At 36.2% G+C, this 17,500-nt stretch overlaps 1 protein-coding gene across 1 annotated transcript in view; it reads left to right on the top strand.

The window, feature by feature from the left end:
- Positions 1–17,500, top strand: part of LOC122815758 (kininogen-2-like) — a 340,159-nt gene that overhangs the window by 155,283 nt on the left and 167,376 nt on the right. Inside the window, exon 4 of the mRNA XM_044088520.1 lies at positions 10,729–10,889. Within this exon, the coding sequence (XP_043944455.1) occupies positions 10,729–10,889 (161 nt within the window). The remainder of the gene's footprint in view (positions 1–10,728; positions 10,890–17,500) is intronic.

Raw genomic sequence — 17,500 nt, forward strand, 5'->3', positions numbered from 1 at the left:
ATATATATATATATATATATATATATATATATATATATATATATACATACACACATAAATATATATATAAATATATATATATATATATATATATATATATATATATATATATATATATATATATATGTGTGTAGGTAATGTTTTTCAGTTTTTATACTGCTGTGGGGGTGTCTGGTTTGATCTTTACTTTTAACGAGACAGATTTATCGTCTGACCTTATTAAGGAGGGCAACATACAGGGGTAGTGCAGTGACCCCCCCATGTTTGTGAACACTAGGTCCGTGACATTTGAGCCCCTTATGGGGGTGTGGCCAACTGTTCCAGGGCATTTGAATTAACAAAGTCCAGGAACCTCATAGCGATTGTATTTGTGCTCATATGAGTCACCCAATCGTTGGAAGGGTAGTTGAAATCTCCCATGACCAAGGTGTTTGGCTGTATGCTGATCAACTCTAGCAAGTCCAGATAGCTGGTTTACTTCTCCTGGTTCATGGTGGGGGACCTGTAGCTTGCGATGATGTGGAAGGGTGTTTTTCCTAAAGTTACATGGACAAGAGAGTCATATTGTTTCACCAGTCTCAAGGTGAATTTGGATTTAATGAATATGGCTTCACCTTCACCTATGGTTCTTTCACGCTCATTTTGGGGTCTGAATGTGTGAAAGGCATTGTAGCCTCATATGGCCGGGGTGCTCTCAGTGGCCTTGAAACAAGTCTCTGTGACTGCACAAACATCAGGTGAGGAGTGCTTCCAGGGAGTGCAGTTTATTGTTTAAGCTCATGGCATTAAGCAGCATGAACATGAATTTGTCTTTAGTGGATTTTTTTGTTTTATGTCAGAAGTTTTATTGTTTGGACATTTCCTAAAAAAGGCACAATGGGGAGGCAAGTGTCTTTGCCAGTATCTGAAAGCTTTGAGGAGACATGTGAAGGCAGTCTCTGGCATAGCAGCGTGGAATGTTGACCATGGCTTCCCAGGCAGACAGATACTGGATCCCCTTGGAGTGATACCAGAAGCTAAGCCAATTATTGAAATCAATAATTTTTTGTCTGTATTGTGGCATTATCCTTGGTGAAGGTAGAATGCTGCTTAAGGTTATGGATACACCTGCCTGTGACACATAATCTGAGAGTTCAGTCATGTCTCTCTTCAGATATTCCAGAGAGGTACGTCTCAAGTCATTCACACCAACATCTACTATGTGAGAGTCATAATGGTAATTGTTGCTGAGTGATTTGAGTGCGTGTGTGAGTTGACGGATCCTGGCACTTGATGGACAGCTCATGGTGGCCTTCTTCTTATTTAACCTGGTGAGAGGGACATCTGCATGTCTTACTATTTCATTGCCTATAACCAGATTAGATTTCGAGGCGTTTGCCTTAGGGGCTTAATTGTTGAGACACTGATATGTGTGTTGGTGGATTCTTTTCATGTACCAGTATGTGTATGTTGTTTGTGCTTGGGAGGTCTCTAGTCTTTTGGTTGGCTCTTAGTGAGTTACTCTGAGTATGTGGCTTTATGCTTCTTGACCTTACCTTGTGTGAGAGGGGATGTGTTTCTGCTGACAACCTTTTGTATGTCTTGTTTATTATGTGAGACGACTGATTCTAATTTCTAATTTCTATGTTTCACAGTAATTGCTTTTGTGAAATTTTCAGCACCATTTCCTACAAAAGTTTGAATACAAAATTTAATGAGATGATCATTTCCACAAAAAATGCATAATATGCTACCATTTATTCCCATGAAGGACAGCATAGATATGAAGTCTTTAGCTATAAGCTGACGAAAGTGCTTAATCTACTGGTGAATAAAAGGAAGACCTTTATTTTGGTGTGGACCTGCTGTGTACACTTGGACTGTTTCATTTTTATCTGGTTTTGTGTTTGGTTCCTGGTTATCCACATGTAATGTTCATGGAGAAGACTGGGAAAACCATCACTTGTGTTCCACATGGTTGAGTGGAGCTGCATTATAGGAAAGTTTCCTTGAAAAACTGAGGGGATGCCCTTTGCTGATGATGAGTGCACATTCCCTCCCCAGTGCTTTGTTGGGTGCTTACAGGGAGAGGATAGTGTATGCAAAAAATCCTGAACCACCCTTGATGGCTGCCTGAATGGTGGCCTCTCCTGGATGACCTACACACTGATGATGGAGAATGAATGAGCCTATTTCCTTGGAGAGGGCTAATGATTACAGACAATGAGGGCAAAGAAAAAACTCCTTTTAAGGAGTGGAGTTTAGTAAACTGTTTGCCGGCACAATTACATATCCTGCTATTAGTTTAATGTAATTTCTACTCTTTTCTCTTTCACCTTTTTTCCGGATGATTCCAAACTCAAGAAAGTTGCCCTGGTAGCTGCAAAATTTGCATTAAAATTCAAACCCTATCTGTTGTGTTATAAGGATTCCAAAAATGCCTGTTATACATCCTTGGGTTATTCCTACATAATTAAAGCATCATCTATAAAGTGGTAATATTTACAACTGTAGTATATAAAAAATCCATTCATAAATGCATTCCTATTCAAACTTCCCAATATATATTCTAACATAAGATGAGGCAAACATGCCCACATAGCTGTACCATGTGTTGAAGACAGAATTCCCTATGACAAGTTCAAGAAAATTGTTTTCGAATAATAGTCACGTACAGTTTGCAGCAACCATTCCCCACCCCCAAAATCAAAATTGTCTTTAAATCTTTTATCGTTGTTTAAATTCAATTACATGTTTAATTATCAAATTCAACACATATGTAATTTTGTTGTCAAATGTACCTTATGTAACAAAGATGAACTGTCACTTATATAAAGTGTTTAACTTGTGAGGTTAATTTTTTAGTTGTACATCTATAAATTGGTAAATTCTTTTCATGATACAGCAGACTCCTAAAATTATGGAGCATAATAGGGGAATAGTATTATCAATATTCATTTTGGTAATCCACAGAAGATAAGAATTTTGAGGTGTGTTTAACAGGTTCCTTCAATAATTGTGCATAAACAAATAAAGGTTAGCTCCCTTATAATTAACCTAAAAAACATCCTGTAAAGATTTTGCTAGATTTATGTATGATACGGTGCATTCTCCACATATTCCTTATATTTTCAGCATATTCACCAGTGTAGCCCTTTATCTGCCTGATAAATAACAATATGCTGATTATTCAATAAACAGTGTAAAACTAGCTGTGCGTAATATGACATAGTCTCACATTTCTACATTAGAATTATATCGAGCAAGTATGAACACAACTAGAAATACAGATTCATAGTATGTCTTTAACTCTAAAGAATCCCATTGCTATAATCATTGCCCATACTCCAGACTTCTACTCCCTCTTAAATAGTTGTGTCAGTTTAGTTTCTCCTAGTTGTTTGTGTTTCTAATACCACCATGATAGGAATGGACCCCATTCCTAAGTCAAAGTATGATTAAAGTTCTAGAAATTAGTAGTGCTTCAGTCTTTGATATTAGTCAAAAGTGCTCTTTGCAGCACCTGCAATGTGCCCAGTGTTGACTCCTTCTGCAATTCATATGGAGTTACATATATTGGTAGCATGTCTAAATACAACCGTAAATTCTTTTTATGAGACCCATTACAACCGTAACCTCTTTTTTATGAGACACATTGCTCCTACTGCTATTGGAACTGTCTGGGTATTCTTCCTCCACAGTGTCCTTGCTTCTGCCTGAAAATCCTGGTCTTTTATGACTTTGTGTGTCTATGTATGGAAGACACTGTAATCACTGTGAGTAACAATTCTACTTTTGTCTTCTTTTCATGGACTACTATACCTGGTTTTCTCACACCTATTTTTTGAACCATTGGTAATGGGTAATCCCATGTGATATGAACTTCATCAATCTCTATAAATGCTTTGTGGCTCATGTTTCCAATGCTTCTCAGCTACTTCAATATTGTAATTTTTGTACAATCCCCAGTGCAACAGTTTTGCCACATTGTTATTATGCTTTTCAGTATACAGGCTCTATGCACTAGTGTATCATGCCCAGCAGCAAGATGTGTGACTGTTTTTGGTTCTATTTTATAGAACTTGTATTTGTCTGTTTCTCCCACATGTTCAATGGATTCTATAAACCAAAGTGTATGTAGACCACTATCCTGGGCCACTAATATTAACCTTTCATCTTTTGGTTTAAATTTACTTCTCCTTAACCATTCCTGCATCAGATCCTGATCAACTTGAGGTTGTACCATGACTTTTCTGTATTTGCAACCGTATTCATGCCATTCCTACAGTTCTTAACTTTTTATACAGTCTTTTTCCTTATATTATTTCCTTTGTTTTTTTGGCACATTTAGTTACTGTCTGATTTTTGTCTACTTCTGGTTTTGTTTCCATTCCCGCTTGACACTGATATGCTTCTGCTAAACTATGCAGGGCCGTCATCTTAGATTTGTTCTCTTCATATTTCAAAAATTTTACTGTGCTTGTATCTGGTGAGGTCAGCAGATATGTATGCAGTCCTATGACTGCAGTTCTATACATGTAATCAGTTTCGAGGAGGCCCATACTTCCTTCAGAATAAGGAATATATAATCTTGGTATACACGCTGATTTTTATATATCATATGAAAAGTTTGAAACATTTTTCTTGTTTTCCTTTCCAAATGATCCAGTAACTTCTGGAGCAATTCAATCTTCCCAAAACTGTAAGTTAAAACAGGAAGAGCAAATTGGTTTCTAGCTTAGAATTTGTTCCTAGATGTTAGTGTTGTTTTCAATATTAATTTTAGTCTTCTAAATATTTCTTACTGAGTTTTATTTGCATTTGTTCATGTTTTATTGTTAGTTCTTCATCAATTCTCAAATAGTTATACACTCCCTCCTGCTCAAGTTCCTTTATATCACATTCCTGTCCCAGACTGATATTTTCTTGGTGCTGCAGCTTTCCTGCTTTAAATGCTGCTTTTGCACACTTATTAAGACCAAATGACATTCTTATATCACCTGAGAAACTTTTGACCACATCCAGTTGTGCTTTGAACTCCTTATATGATGAACTATACAGTTTTAAATCATCTACAAAGAGAAGATGAGAAGTCGTTACACTTTGTTGTTGTCTGGAAGTCAAATTGTGATCATGAGTAGACAGCTTAATTGGTTAACGGCAAGACAAAAGAGCAGCAGTGACAAAGACTCACCCTGGAATATCCCGCTTTTAAATTTTATCCCTGGGATAATTTGTCCTTTATCGTGGATTAGTTGCAAAGTGGTTTGCCATTGTTTAATGATCACTGTAATGTAATTGAATAACATAGGGTGTATTTTATACATCTGTAAGCACTCCTTTATCCATGAATGTGAGATACTGTCAAATGCTTTCTTGTATTCTCTCCATGCCGTACTTAGATTCTTTGCCTTTTTACAATTCACCATTATGACTTTATTTAACAACAGATAATCCTTTCTTCCACATTCCTTTCCTTTGCTATCCATTTGTTCTATTGTTGTGATTGAGTTTTCTTCTAAATGACGATAAACTCTGTCGGCATCAATTCCAGTGTATTGTTTATACGTCATTGGAAGTCAAGCTATTGGTCTATAGTTTTAAGCACAGCTTGCAGGTTCACTCTTAAGGAGGAGTATCATTTTATCGGTTGGTATCTGTTCAGGGTGCACATATAAGCAGTTCTTATTCACGGCTAGATTTTCATGTAAAGATGTTAACAGTTTTAATCAGAAGTTAGCTACTGCATCTGTGCTTGGGGTTTTCCAATTAGGAGCTTTTCTTAATTTTGTTTCAATTTCTCTGGACATTACCTTATCCCATTTCATATCCTGTACATTTGAACTTCTTACGGTTTTCTTTTACTTCTTCTATCCATTCAATATATTTGTTATGTTCTGCAGGGTCTTCATAGATATTTCTCCAAAATGCGTCTGCTTCTTCTTGTTTTGCTGGTGTTTCTATTCCTTTTGCTTCTGTTGTTCTTTCAGATGGCATTTCACTAGCCTGTCTCTCCACAACATTGACTGTGTCAGAATTGCCACTGTTTCCTGCTCCTTCCCTTACTGTGCAACTCCAACTGAACTTTGGTACTGGTTACCTACTGAAGGTTCCGGAGTGTCTTCATATGGCAACTAATCAGATGTTTCATGTTCCACAGTTTCTCCTTTATTTGGGGACTCATTGTTCTGTCATGCTGTAACATTACCGATCATGAGTTTTCTACATTAAATCCCTCACTTCACAGGTAATCCATAACTTCAGTTTCTATTTCTTTAACTTCTCCATTACTAATCCTCTTTTCTACTTTCCTACTTTGTTCTCTTGTTTTTTTGTATTGTCATTTTTTTCCTCATCTGGATGCTTTTCCCTGTATTTCCCTTCAAATATCTTTGATGCTGTTTTTTGCATTGATTAGTTTTGCTTTCTTCTTTGCATAACTCAGTCACAACAATAGAACAAATGGATAGGAAAAATCTCTTTTTCTTTCTCATGTCCATATTTCTTCTTCAAATGTCTCCCTGCTCCCCCTGCTTCTCTTTACTTTGGGGACTTGTTGATTCATCATGCTGTGACATAATCTATGTTAGACCTACACTAAATCCTTCACTTCACAGGTATTCCATAACTTCGGCTTCTATTTGTTTAACGTCTACTTTACTAATCTTCTGTGCTATGTTCTACCTTTGTGATCTTATTTTTTGTATTGTGAAATTTTCCATATCAGGGTGCCTTTGCCTGTATTTTTCTTCAGATGTCTTTGGAGCTGCTTTTTGGCAATGATTAGTTTGGTTTTCCTCTATTGCATCATATCAGTTTTCTCTTTTTTCCCATGACCATGTTTCTTTTTCATACCTTTCAAAAATCTGTAGGTTTTGTTCTTTATATTTTTACACTTTCTCATTCACTTATTTTTCGAAAAAGCCCAAGGTTTCTTGGTCTATATAATGTTTTTCATGAATCTGTTGTATTAATGAACACACATTTGCATTTGAAGCTTTTGAAACTTTTGACAGTATTTCTTGTGCAAGCATTTTTCTTTCCTATAATTTTTCTCTTAATCTTTTTCAATATCTTCTTATCTGGAAATTCTGTGATTCTTGAATAATAGTAACAATACATAATTTCTTTTTTATCCTCAACAGTCCACTCTATCATCTTTATGGCTGTATTTTGGCCTGTCAGTTTTTGTGTTTTTTGTGTTGTATTGATATGGCAATGGTAGTCCCTGTTGACACCAAATGTAATGGAAAATTTAAGAACAAATCCCAACAGTGGAATGCCCATATAAAAATTATATTACAAGAGAAAGAAATTACTTAATTCTTAGAGGCCCCATTATACCCACCTAAAGAGCAGACCAAAGCAAACCAGCAAAGAGCTTAACATTATCGTTATGAAACTCAGATTTGAATATAAGCTTAAAATGAGTCTATAATATATGAACGAAAGTTCATATAAGCGAACGCTGAATGAGCGAAAATCCTGGACATCGAAAACAATATTGTGGGGGCTGCGCCTCCACACCCCCTGCTAAATATATATTTCTACTCCAAGATCGCACTACAGTGAGGAAAGAGCAAAAACTCCAGTCTTCATTGTACTGAGATCCCACAACATGCACCTCAATGTCCGGGAGTTTCATTCTTTCGACCATACCTCTCAAGTGTACCTCATTTTGAGGAATGTTCTTCATTTGGGTTCTTAAAAAGTTCATGTTCCTCAAAGGTCGACATTGAAAGGGTCTGTCACACATTCAGTGTTAGCAATGTTTTAACTGATATCAATGGTAAATAGAACTGAATCATACTACTTCACTAAAAGACATATTATATAAGTTAAAATATCACATTTTAGCCATCCTATGAGTTTCCTAGTTGAACTTGTTAGTAAGCCATAAGTAAGTGTTCCACATTTTGCCCATTTGTTCCACGTTATGAGAGGCAGTGTTCCTCATTTTGAAGATGGAAGGTTGAGAGCTATGCATTAGACCATTCGCTTATATGAACTTTCATTCATACAATATAGACATGCTTAAAATAGCCATTGAAACCAAAAATAACTGCAAATCTTTATTTGATAATGTTAGGAAGTTAACAACCAGGAATGTTCTGACCTAGTCCACTGTAACACAACTGCTCTTAACCCAAGCAAATAGCTAATATCTTAGTTGGCAACTCAAATTTAGTGCAAAATTTATACCAGACTTATACCTATTCAACAGATTCCACAGTCTTAGCCAGCTGCTGTAATTACTATGGGACAGGTCTCCTTTGGCCGCTTAAAAGCTACCAGTGGTGTCTCACAGGGCTCAGTGTTGGACCTCTCCTATTTGTCATCTATTTCTCAGATATTAAAGCCAATACTCTGTCCTGTAGTTGTCTAACTCTGTGGATGACTATAAATTTGGTGTTGTTATTTGTTCCTCCATTGACTCACAATTTTTCTTATAAGGGTTAAATTACATTAACAACTCTCGCATGGACAATGGTTTCAATCTAAATGTGTAACAATGTAGTATAGTTAATTTTGGTAAACAAAACATGTCCACTTCATAGTAAACAGGTGATCTACTGTCCAGCTGGACACTGTCATGTGTCATCTAGGCATTTTGATAATTCCTTATCTTTTGACCATCATGTCTCTTTAATTCAAAAATCATTCTGACTCAATTAATTTACAAGGGTATTTTCTGTAGATCCAAGCTAGTCTTTCTTTACTAACCTTGTATTATACCCAGTGTTGAAGATAATGTCCTTTTTGGCAAGTATTTGTCAAAATGTATCATTTAATGTCTTATTTAACCTAACAAACCTTAGAGATTTCTCACTAAAAAGATAAACAACCTCAAGGCTCTCAGTTATCCAGGCAGACTGACATGTCTCTCTCTGTATGTATTCTGTACATACTCAGCCTCTTGGGGTTCTGTGTCTAAACTTTTGAGTCATGAAAGACCTGACCCTTCTTGACCTCTTATTTTTTCATTGATCAAATGGCACCTCAAATGTCTTATTAAAGGACCAAGCGTTCCTCAACAGATAAATAAGTTATGTTGACATGATGGATTTTTATGCCATTGTATCTCCCATCTCTGGAAAAACTTTCAATACATGTTCAGCATTATACCACTGTTGTCACCTTAAAGGTAACCCCAGATAATTGGATTGGCAGCCTCAGATCCTCCCTTCATGATATATCTTTAGCTGCTCTCATAGAGAATGGATGGAATATTTGAATATGGTTTGTTGGCTAGGCTTGTAATGATTTCTAAACTGATTCCTTACTACTTGCATATGAACCAAAGATCCCAATACCTGTATTCTTTTAAGAATGTTCACATTTATTAAAGTTTTTTTTCATTTTCAGAAAAGCATGCAAAACTTTATGCAAAATGACTTTGACATGCAGCAGTATTTAGCTTTATTCTGGATTATTCACATACATTTGTTAAAAATTAAAACATTGATTTTTATATGTCTTTATTTTCCAATTTTCAAACATTTATATGTTATCTGCTAAGGATATACTGCTCAGTGTAGAAGATTGTATAGATTTTATATTTTGCAGCACTGAGGTTACAGTCCAAAATTTTATTTTGTGTTTTTAAGTTATTTGAACATGGTGAATAGTATTGCTGTTCCTGAAAGTATTTATTTGAATTAATGAGGGAATATGCTTGAAGTATATGTGTTTGGCGACACTTGTAAGATGGCAGTGTATAGTGTTTATAGACGGAGGTTTCCTTAAGTAGCAGGTATGAAACCAACCATGGAAGGAGTGAGAAATATTAACATTCAGTGCAATTTGCCAGTGGCTGTCTCAAAACAAGAGCACAGTCAGTGACTTTGTATATAATGTTGCCAGCAGTATACTCTGGGGTGCATATGTGATTGACTTAACTTTGTTTTTGTATAATTCCACTGAGTTTCTGCCTGTTTGGTAATAGATCCATGTGTGTTCATTTTAGATGCTGCTGTTGATTGCAATGTGTCTTCAATACTTAAAATGATGATGCACATGTATATGTATATATATATATATATATATATATATATATATATATATATATATATGCATAAATTATATAACATATATAGATTATATATATGTTTTATATGTGTATATATATATATATATATATATATATATATATATATATATATATATATATATATATATATATATATATATATGTGTGTGTGTGTGTGTGTGTGTGTGTGTGTGTGTGTGTGTGTATATAGATAGATATGTATATAAAGTAACCTGAAAGCAAAGCACAGAAGACAGATTAATGAGAAAGACTGCAAATGAGGGAAGAAATAAAAAGTGTGGACTAGGGGTTGTTAAGCACTGAGAGATTATCTTATCTATGCAATCATAAGGTAATTTCTAATGATGTAATCTCTAGAGTCACAGCAAGTAATCTGTAGCAATTAGTTTTGCAGAAACTTTTAGGCTGTAAATGTGTTACATAGAGCTGCATCATATACTATGCCTGCTGGATTATGCAGTGTGCTGACAAATTGGTATGAATATTGCAGTCATTTGTACAGACTGCTAAGCACAAATCATTTTGCTGCTTTAGAACTCCTTAACATAGAATCTAAACAGTGTATTTATTTACATCATAACCTTGTCACCAGACTGCAAAAATAAGTTAGAAAAAGAGAGAACAGCAGTCGATCTTAAACACTGATGTAAAAGCTTACACGAACTACTGTATCACTGTCTTTGTGTCTTTTTTTCTAGTGACAGTCCACTCTGTAAAATGTACAGGATGTCCAGAATCTGTCTCTCCTGATGATCCTAAAGTGAAAGAATCTGTGAAACTGGCACTTGAAAAGTACAATTTGGACAATGCAGAAAACAGAACATTTATTCTCAGTAAAATTTCTTTTGCAACCAAAGAGGTAAAATGAGTTTTCAGCTTTGGTATTTGTGACAACTGGTAAAGTCATGGAAATTTAAAAGGTGATTTTTATCTAATGGGACTTAGAGTGTTTGCATTTTAAAATACTGCAATGGTTACGGTTTCCTTGTGTTTCTTTCTAAATAAATTTTACTTGATAGAAAGTAGTTAACAGTAGTACAGTATTGCTGACGTATTTTATTTATTTATTAATTAGACTATCTCGAGTGAATGGGCTCTTCTGAGTAGTGCTCATTTAAAAAGGGGACCATGGTAGTAAAGATCCTATAGAAAAGAATAGTGTGGAATTTGCATTTTTCTTTTTGTGCTATACATATGCCTTTAAAGTTAACAAGTAACAATGTAGCTATCTGTATCTGTATTTATATTTCTATGTATCTATGCAGCCATCTATTTATCTGTATTTATATATATATATATATATATATATATATATATATATAGAGAGAGAGAGAGAGAGAGAGAGAGAGAGAGAAATAGATACAGATATACATAGATAGCTACATTGCATAGATAATTAACATTCCTCTCTACCTGTTGACTTTAAAGGCATATATATATATATATATATATATATATATATATATATATATATATATATATAGTTCCCTATCAGAAGCCTGAAACACTATAAGCCTGAAAATCAAAATCCTGAAACCAAAAGCCTGAAAATTCAAAATCCCGAAAACCCAAAATCCTGAAACTCAAAATCCTGAAAACACAAAATGGACATACTGACGTCATTGTGGCTTTGCTATTGTTAGCCCTGTGGTGTTAGGTCATGCGTTGGGTTCAGGTAAGTGTGTGGTTGGTTTTATGTTAGGGTTAGGGGCGGTTTAAGTGAGTTAGGGTTAGGGCGCAGGTTAGGCATGTATGCAATAGTGACAAATATTGGGGTTAGGGGCGGTTTAAGTGAGTTAGGGTTAGGGCGCTGGTCAGGTGAGTGTGCGATAGTGACGGACCTTAGGGTTAGGGTTAGGGTCAGGGTCAGTTGGTAAATATTAGTGTCTTTATAGTGACATATTAGCATTATTTGTGTTTTCAGGATTTTGAGTTTCAGGATTTTGGGTTTTCGGGATTTTGAATTTTCAGGCTTTTGGTTTCAGGATTTTGATTTTCAGGCTTATAGTGTTTCAGGCTTCTGATAGGGAACCATATATATATATATATATATGGATCTACTTTTAAATCATGAAATATCACTAGACTGAAATTCAAAAGATCGAGAAGAAAACACTGAATGCTTAAAATCTTGAAAGTTTAAATGATCGTACATCACATTTTCGAAAATGCGTTAAAACACTAATGGAAAATATCTAAATATGTCACTACCCCTTTAAATGTATGCACTACCTGCTTAGGCAAATGTTGGATGTTATGTTTCACCCTACACAACGTATACTAACATTGCAAACAAGTACAGTATGTTAAACCATATTACACTGTTTAATAATGCACCTTTACTCATCCCTTGTAAATAGTTTACAACTATAGGAAGTTTAGTCTTTGTACTAGACATGTACATCGCTGGCTGGTCTTGCAGAACTAGGCATAACCTCAGCAACTGACAGGTGAAAAGAATATGTAGTAGTATGGAAATTAATTCAACTACTTTTTTCCTTAATTTTTGCAGGGGAGCAAGCCCTCTTGCAGCCCCCCCCCCCGCAAATTAAATATACCAACTCCGAGATTTCACTATTTTGAGGAAAAGGGCAAACTACGATTAATAATGAATATTCATGCCCCCATCGGTATGTATATTAATTTCCTTTCACCGATTGTTGGATGGTGGCTGGGGTTTGGGTGGGATTTGCTACTGGCTGTCTTGCGAGGTACAATTCTAATACAAAGCTGGAAGTTTGCTGCTGCTGTTAGACATGTAATCTTAATGTATAACTGAAAGATTTTCTATCAGTTTAGCAAAATCATCACTTAGTCAATTCTTGAGACTTATGCTGAACATGTTCTATGAATTAAAATATATGCATTCTATTTCAGACTAAGGCAGGAGTGTATAATTTGTAGTTATGAACAGATAGTATGTTGTAATACAAATGTGTATTACCACAAGTAGGAGAAATACAGTGTTTGCTGTATACTTTTATGGTTTACATGACTTGTTTAAGTTAATTAGAGGAGAAACGGAAAGAAAATCCCTGCAGTGTATTTTTTGATATTTTGAACTTCTGCATATAAAATGTTCGAAAGCATGATGTTTGATCATATAATCTTTCAAGATTCTAAGCATTCAGTCTTTTCATCTCAATCTTATGAATTTCAATCTAGTGAGATTTCATGATTTAAAAGTAGACCCATATATATGTGTATATATATATATATATATATATATATATATATATATATATATATATATATATATATATATATATATATATATATATATATATATATATTTATTTTTTATTTATTTTACATTTGTTTACTGGGATAGTCCGACTGGACACAGGTCCATTTTCAGTGGTGGCCCAGGGAGAAAAGCTCCAAGTATAATTTACAAAACAGGTAAAGCAAAAAAGCTCCATGTATAATTTCCAAAATAGTTCAAGGAAGAAGTACAATGCAGGGTCTATGTTACACATAACAGTTTCATTTATACAATAGTCTGGGCTATATGGATGTCGAAGTTTAGCTGGTTGTCGATTTCAACACCTAGTAGTTTTGTGTGTGATGTAGGTTTTATTTGGATATCACCTTTGGCTATTAAGTTAAAGTTCTCATTTAAAGGATGGGGTCTGCCAGGTTTAAAGAGGATCAGTTTTGTTTTGTTTGGATTGAGTATAAGTGTGATGTTGGCAAACCAGGATTCAGCTTGGGAGAAGTTAGTTTGGGTAAGGGAGTGTAGTTCGTTTATCGTGGGGGTGGCACATATAATTGTGGTATCATCAGCATACTGCACTACTGAGGCTTTGGGTAGGGTTGAGGAGATGTTGTTGGTGAAGAGGAAGAACAATAGTGGGCCTAAGATGGATCCCTGGGGAACTCCTATAGAGACTAGCAGTAAGGAGGATAGTTTATCTTGCCATAGAACTGCTTGTTGCCTACCTGATAAGTAGTTGGTGGACCATTGTATAGTAGATGGTCATATGTTTAGTTTTGACATGGTTTGAAGAAGCATGTTGTGATTCACCATGTCAAAAGCCTTAGATAAGTCTAAGAAAATGGAGGATACAAATAGTCCTTTGTTCCTGTATTGGTTGATTATATTGGTGTAAGAGAGAAGTGCAGTGGTAGTGCTGTGTGATGGTCTAAATCCATGTTGTGTATTGGAGAGGAGATTATGTTGTAGAGGGAACTGTATTAGCTGAGTGTGAACAACCCTTTCCAGTATTTTGGATAAAGGGGATAAGATTGCAATTAGGCAGTAACTGGTCAGTTCTAGAGAGGTCCCTCCTTTGTGAAGTGGAATGATGTGTGCGATTTTCCATAAGGTTGGTACTTTGTATTCAGATAACGATCTATTGATGAGGATAGAGATAGGATAGGATATAGCTTCTGCTGCTATCTGGAGGAAATCAGCAGGCAGCTTGTCTGCAGTTAGGGTGGTTGGTTTTAGTTTCTTAAGTAGTTTTGATATTGTCTTGGTAGGGACTGGCTGCAGGGAGAATGTGGTAGGGGTGTTTTGGTTATTCTGCTGTGTTGGAGTGGTTAGTTGTGTTGGTGTGTTTGTGTTTATTTGGGCATTGGAGAGTTTTAGTACTGTTTATGTGAAGAAATTGTTAAATTGGGCGGGGATATTGGTTTCATTATTTGGTAGTACAAGGGTAGGGGAGGAGGCTTTTCCTGGGTAGAGTATTCCTGTTATGGTAGTCCAGAATATTTGGGGGTTGTGGGCAAATTTTACTTGATGTTTTCTATAGTAGTTGGTATTGTCTGCTTTAATTTGTCTTTTGGCTTTGTTTCTAAATTCCAAATAATTTTGTCTTAGGGTAGGGGTTTTGTTTTTTTGATGTAGTGTCCAGCTTTTATCCCTATCTTTCATGGTAGTTTTAGTATCCTTTGTGAGCCATGGGGTGTAGTTGTTTTTTATCCTGATGGTTCTGGAGAGTGCATGGAATTTCAAGATATCTAGGAAAGTGGAATTAAAGTATTGTACAGCTTCATCTAGTGGTAGGTGTTTAAGGGGAGTTCAATTGCAAGATTGTAGTGATTTGTTAAAATCAGTTGCTATGAAGTTTCTTTTGTTACGTATGACCCTAAGTCGGGGCTGATTGATGTGTTGGTTGGATCTGTTCCTAATTAAATAGGTTGGTTGGTGGTCACTTAGACTGTCTGGGAGAATCCCTGACTGTTGTACAAGAGTGGGGTGGGATGACAGTATCCAGTCTAGAATGGACTGACATTTGGTTGTTTTGTCGGTTCTGGTGGGGGTATGTATTATTTGGGTGAACCCGTGGAGGTTAATGTGGTTAGAGGGGTTGTGGTTGGAACAAGTGAGCCAGTCTATGTTAAAATCTCCTAGTAGCATGGTTTCATGAGGAAGGGAGTGACAGATACAGTTTAGTAAGTTTTCTGTTGAATTAATGTCATTGCCTGGAGGAAGGTAGACTCCTGCAATGATAATTTGTTTGTGGGTGTTTAGTTTAAATTTGGCTAGGATAATTTCTATATCTTTTACATCCAGGTTATCACAGTCAAACTGCTCTATAGTTAGATGGTTTTGAAATAATATTGCTACCCCTCTACCTTTTTTGTCTAATCTATATTTCCTAATAATATTGTAACCAGGTGCTATGATCTCATTGTTCTGATGATGTGGTTTGAGCCAGGTTTCAGTTAGTATGACTATCTCTGGTTTGTATATGGCTAATAGGGCATGAAGGTCCTGAACTTTGTTAAGTATGCTTTTTATATTTATGTTTAGGAAGAGGAGAGATGAGGTGGGTCAGTTATATAAAGGGTTTACTATGTTAGGGTTAGATGTGTTAGTTGGTGTAGGCCCTGGATTGGGGTGTATATCACTGCAACAAGTTGTGTTAGTAGTAGGTTATGGTATAGTTTGGTTAATTTGTTTAGTATTTTATATTGCTTTTGATAGGAGAAAGGGTTGGTTTTTAGTTTCAGGTGGAAGTACATATAGGAGTGTGGTTCACAGGAGGTAAGGTCATTGGGAGTAATTGTGGAGCATTTGAGCTGATTGTGATTAGTTATGGGTTCAGTTTTCCATAGTGGTGGGTTACTGAAATAGAGTTGGATATGGTAGGAGGAGAGAAGGGAGAGTAGGAGTAAGGTAAGTGTAGTGGATGGATAGATTAATGTTTGTAGTAGAGAAGTGTTGTATGCTTTGAGCATCATTTTTATTGTGGTGTAAGTGGTATTAAAGTGGAGATGGATTTGTTTCTGTGTGTAGGGTGGGGTATGTGTGAGTGAGGGTGAGGCGGGAGGAGGGTTTTGTGATTGATTGGAGATAAATGACAGGATAATTGGGATGTGTGAGAATTGCCAGTGGGTGTAGTGTTTAGCTATAAGTTACAGTAGCACAGGGGTGGGTGGGAATGGTGGTAGGGTAAAGTGATCGTAGCGAATGGAGTGGGGCAGCACAGTCTAAGGAATCAGCAGCAGTAGTCAAGGAAAGCAATCAGTGGGAGTAGTAGGGGAATGCAATAAAAGAGAGATCTAAGCTATAGTGTTTACTGGGTTACTGTTACAGTAATTGTCAGCTTGAGATTTGTAGCACAAATCTGTGGGAGGGATATTAAGAAACCAAGCTAGGAGTTAGGCTACAGGGGTGGGTATAGAGGAACTGGTAGGGAAAGGAGTGATAGGGACTGGAGAGTCTAGTTGAGAGCTGTGTGAGTGAAGGAAGGGTGATTCAAGCTATGGCTAGGGAGCAATGGAGGTTTGAGGGTCAGTTATTAATGACAATGGGAGAGCAATGGAGGAGGTAGCCAAGGGGAAGATTAGATGGCTGCAGTAGAGCTATTTAAAGGCTGAGGTATGAGGGTTAGAGGGAAGGAGATGGGTTTTAATGGCCAGGGAGAACCCAGGTAAGGGGGGACACAGTGATGTTGTTGACACTGACCAGGAGTAATACTTTAACAAGGCTCACAGAAGTCAAAAACAGGACAGGGTAACTTATGCTTGTTATATAACATACATTGTTCAGGGACTGCACTTTTGCTGGAGATGATGTCTTCTGGTGAAGCAGCACACCTAAAGGGCATGTGAGACCTTCAGCTTTTGCAGGTTTATTAGAAGCTTGATTTAAGAGGCAGGGACCTGTAAAACAAAATAGAAAGGTAGTATAAGGGTGAGATAATTTGCAATAGTGTTGTTTAGAGTGAGGTAGAGGGTAAGATAAGTAACAGATGGACAGATGTGACTGTGATAGGGCTGCAGTCGAGTTGTTTGAGTGGAGGAGATACCAGAAAAAGGGAGCTTTACCATTAGAATGGGAGAGTAGAAAGGGATTGAGGAGAGTAGCTGTGAATGAAGTCAAGGAAAGAGCATTCTTGAGAGAATTGGAGTTGGAGAGAGAGTCAGAGTAGATGAGACAGACAATGTAGTAATTAGCACAGTTAGTTACTTAGTATTACAGTCTCAGTGTAGGCAATTGTTGACTAGATTGTTATA

The sequence above is a fragment of the Protopterus annectens genome, chromosome 11.part0, assembly GCF_019279795.1.
Source record: "Protopterus annectens isolate FY-2018-M chromosome 11.part0, PAN1.0, whole genome shotgun sequence".
NCBI lineage: Eukaryota > Metazoa > Chordata > Ceratodontiformes > Protopteridae > Protopterus > Protopterus annectens.